At 36.1% G+C, this 12245-nt stretch overlaps 1 protein-coding gene across 1 annotated transcript; it reads left to right on the plus strand.

Moving 5' to 3' along the window:
- Window positions 1-1653: 1653 nt before the first annotated feature.
- Window positions 1654-4334, plus strand: LOC113362248 (cyclin-dependent kinase F-4-like). Its single transcript, XM_026605182.1, has 2 exons — window positions 1654-1716; window positions 3405-4334. Exons 1-2 carry the CDS (start codon window positions 1654-1656, stop codon window positions 4332-4334), a joined length of 993 nt encoding a protein of 330 aa, XP_026460967.1.
- The last annotated feature ends 7911 nt before the right edge of the window (window positions 4335-12245 follow it).

Genomic DNA, 12245 nt, shown 5'->3' on the forward strand with positions numbered 1-12245 from the left:
ACCTCCTGTTGCTATTGGTTTTCCATTACAAGAAGTAACTCTTTTCCCACAAATTTCAAGTGTTTTTCCCCATTTTTGAGTGCCTCCTACCTTGTCTCCCTAAGGTAAGCCAAGATATATGCTAGGAAAACTCGCATATTTGCATCCTAGCATGTTAGCATAATTTTCAACATCCTCCTCGACCGCGACTCCAGATAAGCTACTTTCAAAGAAATTTATCTTCAAACCAGAAGTTAACTCGAAACAAAGAAGAAGGTAGCGAAGGTTATCAACTTGTTCTCTCTTAGCATCAAGAAAAATGATAGTGTCATCGGCAAATTTCAAGTGATTTATTCTTGTTCCCCCCTCCTTGACGGAAAAACCCGATATTTGATCATGTTCTTGTGCTTTACTCAACATACAACTTAAGACTTCACAAACAATATTAAAAAGAAAAGGAGAAAGAGGGTCTCCTTGACGAAGTCCCTTTTCACTACCGAAATAACCGAAAGACGATCCATTAACAAGAACCGAGAACTTTGAGAATGTTAAACAATTTCTAATCCAACCCTCCAAACACCACCAGACCCCATTTTGCACAAAAATTCATTTAAAAAATTCCAATTCACTTTATCAAACGCCTTTTCAAAATCAAGCTTGCAAACCAACCCCGATAATTTTTGACGAAGTCTAGAATCCACACATTCATTTGCTATCAAAATTCCATCAAGAATTTGTCTTCCTTTAATAAAACTAGATTGAGTTGTTGAGATTAGAGTAAAAAGGTATAACTTTAAACGCTCACTTTTGAAATGATTTTGTACACATTCCCAATAAGACTAATAGGCCGAAAATCTTTTACTTCTTCTACACCCGTCTTCTTAGGGATAAGCGCAACAAAATTATTTTTCAATGACGAATGAAGAATATTTTGGTCGTGAAATTCTTCGAAAACCTTCATCAAATATTCTTTTAGAAAATCCCAACAAACAAGAAAGAACTTCATAGGAAATCCATCCGGACCCGGAGCACGAACAATTCATAAATCTTTAATTGCATTCTTAATTTATTCTTCACAAAAAGTCTCTCCAACCATATGCTTGCATTCTCATCAATACTCTTTAGACACATATTTTTGATTCTTGGACGCTTGTTTGAAATTTCTTTAAATGCTAACTCAAAATGATTTGCGATACCCAACTTGATTTCTTCTTTGTTTTCGGTCTATCGACCATTGATATGAAGGTTATTGATGTTGTTAAAAGCTCTATGACCCCTAACTACTCGATGAAAATGTTTGGTGTTTCTATCTCCATCTCGAAAGTATCTAATTCTTGACTTTGCCGCATCATTATGCTTTGACGACGATGAGCCACATCAAACTCCATTTTAGTCATCACAAGCATGTCTTCTTCACCTTCGGTAAGACCCCTTTCATCATGTTGTTCATCTAACTCTCTCATCTTGGTAAGTGCCAAGTCTTTTTTTCCAGTCTATCGACCATTAATACGAAGGTTATTGATGTTGTTAAAAGCTTTATGACCCCTCACTACTCGATGAAAATGTTTGGTGTTTCTATCTCCATCTCGAAAGTATCTAATTATTGACTTTTTCCGCATCATTATGCTTTGACGACGATGAGCCACATCAAACTCCATTTGAGCCGTCAAAAGCATGTCTTCTTCACCTTCGGTAAGACCTCTTTCATTATCTAGTTCATCTAAATCTCTCATCTTGGTAAGTGCCAAGTCAATTGCCCTATCAATGTTCCTAAAGACGTCTCGATTCCACACCTTCAATTTCTCCTTCAAAGCATGTAACTTCTTTGAAAAACATTCACCCGCCGTGCCTACAACAGAAAAAGATTCCCACCATTCTTTCATTAAAGAAATCATGTTAGTTCCTTCTAGCCAACATAATTGAAATCGAAAAGGGAAAGCACCCCAATCTGAGTCCGTTGAGCATAAATCAATGGGAAAATGATCCGAAAAAGGTCTTGCAAGTCGCTTGAAGTTGATATTTGAAAAATGATCTTCCCAATCCGACGAGAAAAGAAAACGGTCAATTTTTCTCTTCTTATTAGGTGGCCTACTCCAATTATACTTCCACCATGTATCTTATATCGTTGAAGTCTCCACCGAAACACAAAGGCATTCCATTCCAATAACCATGCAAGGTAGCTAGCTCCATACGAAATATTTTTTTTCGTTCACATTGCAAGGACCATAAACACCAATTAAGACCCAACGGAAGTTATCCTCCAAATTCGACAAGAGATATTTATAGTAAAAGTTCCTTCAAGAAAGTCATCAACCTCAATCAAATCTGAATTCCATATCAACAAAATTCCGCCCGATCTTCCATCAGAATTTAAAGCAATCCACTTGCACGGAGTCGCACCCCAATATTGACGCACAATCTTATCGTTACAAGCACTAAGCTTGGTCTCTTGAATCATAAGAATTGTAGGCTTCCACCGTTGCACAAGCTTTTTTTAACTTCTATCGTTTATTAGGGTCGTTAAAACCATTGACATTCCAAAAAATTATGTTAAACATTTAAATTTATTGCAACCCCGTACAAACCAAACCTTAAAACAAGATCAATCAAGATCCTTCCTTTTCTCCCGCCGCGAGCTCATCTTTAAAAGCATTAGCATGATCCAAAATTGTGTTTGTAACAAAATCTTTTTCTTGTTCGGTGAATACGATACCCGAAGGGTGACCGGAGTTTTTAAGTTTGCCATAGAGGGTATTAAATTTATCCGACATACCTTTAGCCACCTTTGAATAATCACCGGATGCATTAAGATTACTTCTCGCACTACCACTTGTACGTGATGCCGCATCATCAGTATCTTCATTTGAAGAGTTAATTTGCTTGCCAAACTCACTTCTTGACAAGGAGTTTGCAGCCTCCAAAGAAACTTCATTGTCAGAAACATTTTGGCTGTTATTGTTATTTTTCTTCGTAGATTGCACAATTTCATGAGCAACAATGATATTCTTCGAGATTTGTCATGAAGACAAAAAGGCAGATTACACAGGTGAAATGAACTTTTCTAACATTTTCATGAATCTGTTAGCCAAAAGTATAGTATTACATAAACTTATCGGTATACACTCAATCGGAGATTTATGTGTTTCGGTTTTAGGAATTAGGAATAGGAAAATTTTGTTTCCTTATCCAAGATTTATTTTGGAAAGAAAATATTAAACTACTGCCGCCACTTGATCAACACAGTGTAGTTAAACTCATTTTGCTCAAAGCCCCTGGCCACCATCGACTCAAACAGTTTAATGTTTATCTTGTCCATCAATTGAAATAGCTCCAAGCATCTTCCGCCATCCTATCTTTACAATGTGAATCTATTAAGATAGTAAAAGTTATCACATTGGGTGAAATCTCTCAATATTTCATTTCAGGTGTACACTGTTTCCCTCATCTTTGACAATCAGGTGTTATATTTGGTCTTTGATTACGAAGAATCTACTCTGTATCGCCTTATGCATGATAAGATCAATCTTTGTACGGATGCTGAGTTACTAAACGGGTTATTGGAGAACAGGATAGGCCTTTTTTCGGAGTCTCAGATACGACGCTGGTCTCGTCAAATCTTGCTAGCTCTTGCACAGATGCATCGTCCTGGTGGATATATGCATCGAGATCTAAAACCAGATAACTTGCTGGTCGCTAGAGATGGAGATTCAATAAAGATCGCGGATTTTGGTCAAGCTAGGGAAATTGATTCTAAATCACCGTGTTCAGATTATGTTACTACACGGATGTACCGCGCACCTGAAGTGTTGTTAAACTCGGTTTCGTATACCTCTGCTGTTGATATGTGGGCAGTTGGGACTATAATGGCCGAAATGTATACGTTTCGTCCTCTTTTTCCAGGTAAGAATCGAGCAGATCAGCTGTATAAGATTTGCAGTGTAATCGGAAGTCCAACTTATGAGTCGTGGGCAGAAGGAATACAACTTGCCAATTGGTGTGGTTACAAGTTTCCTCAAGTACATCCATATGGTATTTCTACAATGATACCATCTGCTAGTCATGAGGCTATAGATCTGATTAAATCCCTTTGTTCTTGGGATCCAAAAAACAGACCAACAGCTATGGAGGCTCTGAAGCATCCTTACTTTGCGCCCGATATGCGTGAATTGCCAGAAGCGACAACAAGTGCAAAATTGGAGCAGAGAATATATCCTAATCAGACTTGCTTTGGTGAAAAACTTCTTGGCCCTTTCTCCCCTGTTAGAGATATTACAATTGAAGATATGTTAAAGAGGGTTTGGGCAGAGGATACAAGTGCAAAGTTCGCGCAGAGAATATATCCTAATCAGACTTGATTTGGTGTAGAACTTTTTGGCCCTTTCTCCCCTGTAGGAAACATGACAAGCCAAGATCTGTTTGAGAGTGTTTGGGGTTGCAGTTTAGATGCCTCTTTCAGAGAGATAACTCATCAGGAGAAGCAGACAGCAGCAGCAGCGCATGCTTTCTAAAGTTGGGGATCGGCAAAGATGATGCAACAAAAGTTTATGAAGATTCTTTGATTTGTTTAAAAATTAACTTCCTCTTATTTTCTTCGGAAAATGAGTCATTTGTATGGGTGAAATGGACGAGTAAAAATTTGTATGGGTGAAATGGACACCAAGAAAATAGTAAGGATGAAACTGGATTCATCATGACTTAAACTTAAAAAATAGCAAGGATGAAACTGGATTCATCCTGACTTAAACTTAAAAAATAGCAAGGATGAAACTGGATGCATCCTAATGTAAATTAAAAATAAGAAAAAATATTTGAAAATGGGTAGGATGAAACTGTTTACATCCTGACTATTTTTAAATTTTTGTCTATTTAAACAGTATTAAAATCTAAATGTCCCTTTCACCCAAGAATTGTTGATTTTGGTCTTTTTAACCAATTTTGTGTATTTTTTTGTCTTCGTTTTTCTTTTAAAGCTTTCATGCATGGCTTATGTTCATGTTTTTTTAATTTAAAGTGAGCAAGAATTTGAAAAAAAGTGTACGAAACTTAATGCTGATATTTTGATACTCTTTCTTCGACTCTCGATTGTGCTTTTAAGTAAAACTAAAAGATACTGAAATAAAATAAAATAATAACAATAAAAAAAACTAAGTTTCTAACAAGAAAGATTGTTCCCTGGTTCCACACTAAGTTGAGTACAATAGGTATGAGTCGTATGACCCTAGATTGAACCACTTCCGAGTTTCCACCATTGCACTCCATACAGTGATTGCACGGATAGTTGGACTAAACCCTTGGTTAGAAGCGATAATCGGGTGAGTATTATGGGTGAGTATTATTCATACAAAACCAAATTGTTTTCTTAACTGAGATTACAAGCATCATTAATTACTGTGTCTGGATCATTTATACCATCATGATATTAGTTACTGTTTCCATGACCATAGTATCCCTTGCCAGAAGCTCGTGGAAATTGTTTCTTTCCCTAGTCACAGTGGTCATTATTTCATTTATTTGAGAGAAAAAGTGAGTGTTCCGGCAATGTGTAAGGCCCAGTGCTAAGCTTCAATATGAATGATGGAGTCATGGGAGTTGGGATTTCCAACAGCATTTTAAATTTGAGTGGTCGTTTATGTAGTTGATTCGCTAATAGATTGAAAGAAAAGGGAAGATAGAATTGTATCCTGGAAAACGAAAAGTAAAAACTCAGTTTCTAACAAAAAAGAAAGATTGTTCCCTGATTCCGCACTAAGTTGAGTACAGTAGATATGACCCGAAAATTGAAAATTTAAAGAATTCTGACAAAAGAGAGCCTGGAAACATAAAATAGGTAACAACTAGAGATTCTCCTTAGCCCAACGTTTAATATTTTCACTCTGAAGATGGCCCCTTTTTGATTTTGACGCAACAACACATGAATATATCTGCTCAAGTGAACAAATAAAACCTCGATACCGGCAAAATACAGACAATTTTTATTATTATTAGGCATGATTTTCAGCTCGTCATTTCCCATTGATGTGCCTCTTATTAACTTTTGCCATGTATTTCCAACAAAAAAAGGAGGAAAACCAACTCATGCAAAATAAATAAACGAATCTCACTTCTTGTAACTTTACATTGATCTGCATATAACCCAAATAAAGCTTTCACCTAATATGATCAGCCAAACCACGGTCATTAAAAAAATAGATGCAACATCAAATCAGCAACTCGTCAAAGAAAATGCATAATTGTTTAGAAGAATATGTTGGAAAGTGGGTACTCAGAGGATGAAATTTAGAGAACAGAAAAGAATGTTGTGTCACTAAGCTTCAAAGCCTTTTGATTCTTTTTAGAAAATATATCGACCATTCCCAAATAATTGGCGAGTGCAATTAGTCAATGAATAATGCTTTTAGGATATGATGAAGCCCTAACAACGTTGTTGGATTCAAGAGTCGTACTCCCTTGATCCAACCAAAAACACACGGTGTTTAGAGTCTGATGATGTTTATATAGAAAACATAGATTTTTGATGTGTTGAAATGGGAGAAGGCCTTCGCTATTTAAAGAGGAATTCATGTATTTCGGAGATGTCTTTATATCTTCAATAGACGCTTTCAACAGGTATCCATTAATCGTATCTCTTGAAACAAACCCTATGGGAATCTACACATCGATAAAACTTTCTGGTAACCGATACAGGTCGAATACATCCGGGAGTTACCACCCCTACCCCCGGATAGCGGCAAACATTTATGAAAATATTCAACAGAATAGAGCATTTCGAATGTAGATACAACCTATTAGTTTTTAACATCGACAAGATCTACAAGAAAGAAACTGCAAATGTTATTGACAGATCTATAGAGGTTATTGTTCTATATAAAGAAACAACAAGAGTAAAAATAAAAAATACACCTAACCTAGAAGTTGTAAAACAAAGACAGTAAATAAAGATAAAGACGAGTTACAAATAACACATTTTTTACACGGGATAAATAAGAAAACAGACTTATACTGCTAACACTCCCCCTCAATCTGATGGAGGGTGAAAACAATACATTATTTGACAAGCCAAGTTGTAAAAGGTAGTAGAAGCAAGTCCTTCGGTGGAGAGGTCAGCTAGCTGTCGAGAAGAAGGTATGACTGAACTACAACAATTCCATCATTCATCAAATCCGAAAAAAAGTGATAATCAACTTCAATGTCTTTTTTCATAGCATGGAAAGATGGATTTGCAGCTAGAAACTAAGCACCCATGTTTTCGCAGCAGATTAAAAGAGGTTTAGCAGGAGTAGTGCGTAATTCTTCTCGCAGATTAAACCTGAAAATTAAACCGCATCACTTTTGCAGCTAAGACACTGAAATTTTTGTACTCAGCCTCTGGGGAACTTCTCGAGACGGTTTTTGCTTTATATAGGACCACGAGGCTAGAGAATTTCCTAAGTCTCAGGGAATCCATCCCAATTAGAGTCGGAATAACTAGTAATGGAACTAAGATTTCCAACTTAAATAGTATTGCCAGAGCCAATTGTGCCTTTGAGATACCTGGGCACTCTTTTTATAATAAGCATGTGCGTAATTGTTGGAGAGTACATGATTTGAGAGATATAGTAGACTGCAAAGGTGATGTCAGGTCTTGTGAGAGTAAGATATTGAAAACCTCCAACTAAACTTCTGAATTCCAGATGATTTGTGAGAATATCACGATCATGTAAAGTCCCCTTTTCAGTAGATGCAGGAGTATCACAAGGTTTACAGTTGTTGGTACATGAAAATAATTTCCCCTTAATAGGACTACGAGTCCCTAGAGGAATGGTAAGCCCATGAGTTAACATGGGGACTTCGGGACTAGGGCCGAAGGACGAAATAGTATATCCATGGAGTAGGAAGGATAAGGAATGAATTAATAGAGATGTGGAAGGTTTTATTGAGAGGAGTGGCAATAATGGTAAATAAGGAGGTACCTATGACATGTGGCATAATGTCATAAGAAGAAGGATTTTGGCAAAAGCCTACAAAAGGAAGGACATAGTACAATAGAAAGCAAGTTCTCTCTCATACTATTCTAAGAAAAGTTGTTGTAATGTAAGAAATGTCCATTCACATACAGATTTCCAGATAAATTTATGGTGTCACTGGTTTTTGAATTCTGAGAGATTTAGTATAAGGATTTAACTAAGAACTCCCCATTTGTTGTTAGAGTCCATCTTTTATTTTATCTTGTTTCAGCACCCATTATTCATTTGTTTTGTAAAGATTAATGTTCATGATTTGGTCGACCACTTCCATAATAAACAAACTTTCCAAAGCATCCCTGTTACAATTCATAGTGCTTGAGTTTATCAACTCAGACACAAGTGTGTTTTGTTTCACTGTGAGAAATTGTCTGGTGAGACATCTCCCCTTCCTGGCACCCAATTGTCATCCCATATCTTTATTGACATACCTTCCCAACCTCATGTATCATATATTGTTTAATGTGATGAATTCCTTGTTGAATACATTTCCAAACCCAATATTTTTATCTTTTTTCTTGGACGGCAAGGCACCGTAATTTTTGAAATATTTTCCTTTTAAAATCTTTCCCAAGGTCGTTCGCATTACTAACTAATCTCCAAGCAATTTTTTTGACCATTTCTTGGTTCGTTTTGTTAGCTTCCTTGAAACCTAGCCCTCCTCTATCTATAGGTATGCACGAAATATCGTATGCTTTTATGTATATACCTTTATAATTATAATTTTTACCCCCATCAGAAATCACGTTGTAAAGCATTAATTTTATTAGTTATTATTTTGATAACACAAAGAAACCCATATTGGAGAAGGGCATGTTTGATAAAACAGATTAATCATATCCATTGTACTAGGTTGCGATACAACTTTGCCGGCCTAATTGGTAACTCTTTTGTTCCATTTTTTCAATGACATTATCAAAGGATTATAGCTTACACTGGTTTAAAAACAGCACCTAATGTCTTTAAGATCTCTTTTTCTCAGAATCTTGTATATAACGCCTTTATGTTTGTTGTGGACTTTTTTACAAAAAAAAAAAGAAAAGACAGATGTTTGGCCTGAAGTCGAGCTTAAAATATTTAATTATTACATTTAACAAATTCTAACAACTACTTAAATTATTTTCCTTAAACAATAAATTAAACAGTCACCGGCAAAGAACATGTATTAGATTGGGGGAGCAGTTTTCGTCAATTTGATACCTTGATAAAAAAAAATCTTCTTAGTGAATTAGGAGCCAGAAAAGAGCTTTCATACACGGTATGAACAAGAGGGACAATAGATCCCCTGCCTAATGCCCCTTGAAGGATTAAATTCTTCGCAAGTTTCGCATATAAAAAGGCAACTATAGAGGATGCAGAAATGCATTGATAAAGGATCAATTGGCACCAATCTATGCTCACTAAAGCGAAAGGATTTTGAATTTTTTATCAAAAAAATCTAGCTTACCCTGTTGAAAGTTTTCGACATTTCAATTTTATTTTGTTTTTTTTGATCGGTCAAATAGAAATTTCATTTAAAAAAGGCACTTAAGGGGAGTACCTTAACCCAATGATTATAATCAAACAAAAAAGGGGAACCGAAAGGGGATTCAGCTACCCAAGAAAACAAACACAAAAATTACTGAGACCGGTATAATGAATCCCATAAAGAGATCACCATATATTCCGTAAGCCCTAATATTCTTGTATTCGATTCAGCCCAAAAGAATGCTTGTAAGTTGATATCTCTTATGAGGCTTGCCAAAGTTTTGTTTTTGTTATTCCATTTCGCTCTTTCCATATACACCACCATATAGATACCGGTATGTTATTCCATATTCGACTAAGTCTTTCATCTCCTCAATTAAACTTCCAAGTCTTCATAGATGTAATGACATTAGGGTCGTATGACCATCCAAAGTGGCACCCTTCAACAAAGTAATCCCAAATTCTCCGGATTCTCCAACAACCATAAAACAAGTGTGAACTCGATTCATCATCTTCCTCACAAAAAACGACATACACTAGAGACATCCATACCTCTTCTCAAAAGTGTATCCGCCGTCATTACCCGATCACGAGAGAGAAGCCAAAGAAAGAAATTCATTTTGTGAGGGTACTCATTACTCCAAACAACATTGATTGGATAATCCGGCTCACCTTGATCGTCGTTGTCTTTAATTCCATCCTTAACTGTATACTTACCATGATCACTACCAACCCAAATTCGGGTATCCATAATCCCTTCTTGGATAGTGATAGAAGAAACAAGATTTGATATGGATAACCCTTCATTTGTAATAGTTTGAGAGTATCTTTGCCTAGACATAAACGCCCACCGTACACCATCTTCCCTAACTTCATACATACTAGCCACCACGACCTCCTTGGTCCTTGAAGCTTCATAAGCCAAAGGAAACATATCACATAACCATCCTGCACCAAGCCAAGAGTCTTCCCAAAATCTAGTTTTCTTACCCGCTCAAATCTTGAATCTAATACTTTTATTGAAATCTTCAAGCTCTTTATAAATTTTGAACCACAAGCTACCACCTTTCGATCATTTGGGTTGGAGAGTTTCCCAACCGGTAATTGTTTCGCCAAATTTTTCGACTATGATCTTCCTCCATAAAGCATCTTTCTCCACGCCAAAGCGCCACCACCATTTTTTTAGCAAAGCAGAGTTCACTTGCTTATCTCTTATTATACCACCACATTTTTATTTTGGTTTTGAAGACAATTCCCAACCAATATGGTGAATTCTTTTCTTATTGTCATCATCCCATAAGAAATTTCTCACAATTCGATCAATTTTCTTAGTTATGGATCAAAGAGAAAGAAAAATAGAGAGATAATAAATGGGGAGACTAGCTAAAACACTTTTGATGAGAGTTAACTTACCTCCTGTTGCTATAGGTTTTCCATTCCAAGAAGTAACTTTTTTCCCACAAATTTCAAGTGTTTTTCCCCATTTTTGAGTGCCTCCTACCTTGTCTCCCTAAGGTAAGCCAAGATATATGCTAGGAAAACTCGCATATTTACATCCTAGCATGTTAGCATAATTTTCAACATCCTCCTCGACCGCGACTCCAAATAAGCTACTTTCAAAGAAATTTATCTTCAAACCCGAAGTTAACTCGAAACAAAGAAGAAGGTAGCGAAGGTTATCAACTTGTTCTCTCTTAGAATCAAGAAAAATGATAGTGTCATCGGCAAATTTAAAGTGATTTATTTTTGTTCCCCCCTCCTTGACGGAAAAACCCGAGATTTGATCATGTTCTTGTGATTTACTCAACATACAACTTAAGACTTCATAAACAATATTAAAAAGAAAAGGAGAAAGAGGGTCTCCTTGACGAAGTCCCTTTTCACTACCGAAATAACCGAAAGACGATCCATTAACAAGAACCGAGAACTTTGAGAATGTTAAACAATTTCTAATCCAACCCTCCAAACACCACCAAACCCCATTTTGCACAAAAATTCATTTAAAAAATTCCAATTCACTTTATCAAACGCCTTTTCAAAATCAAGCTTGCAAACCAACCCCGATAATTTTTGACGAAGTCTAGAATCCACACATTCATTTGCTATCAAAATTCCATCAAGAATTTGTCTTCCTTTAATAAAACTAGATTGAGTTGTTGAGATTAGAGTAGGAAGGTATACCTTTAAACGCTCACTTTTGAAATGATTTTGTACACATTGCCAATAAGACTAATAGGCCGAAAATCTTTTACTTCTTCTACACCCGTCTTCTTAGGGATAAGCGCAATAAAATTATTTTTCAATGATGAATGAAGAATATTTTGGTCGTGAAATTCTTCGAAAACCTTCATCAAATCTTCTTTTAGAAAATCCCAACAAACAAGAAAGAACTTCATAGGAAATCCATCCGGACCCGGAGCACGATCAATTCATAAATCTTTAATTGTATTCTTAATTTCTTCTTCACAAAAAGTCTCTCCAACCATATGATTGCATTCTCATCAATACTCTTTAGACATATATTTTTGATTCTTGGACGCTTGTTTGAAATTTCTTTAAATGCTAACTCAAAATGATTTGCGATACCCAACTTGATTTCTTCTTTGTTTTCGGTTTATCGACCATTGATATGAAGGTTATTGATGTTGTTAAAAGCTCTATGACCCCTAACTACTCGATGAAAATGTTTGGTGTTTCTATCTTCATCTCGAAAGTATCTAATTCTTGACTTTTCCGCATCATTATGCTTTGATGACGATGAGCCACATCAAACTCCATTTTAGCCGTCACAAGCATGTC

This window comes from Papaver somniferum, chromosome 1 (assembly GCF_003573695.1).
Source record: "Papaver somniferum cultivar HN1 chromosome 1, ASM357369v1, whole genome shotgun sequence".
NCBI lineage: Eukaryota > Viridiplantae > Streptophyta > Magnoliopsida > Ranunculales > Papaveraceae > Papaver > Papaver somniferum.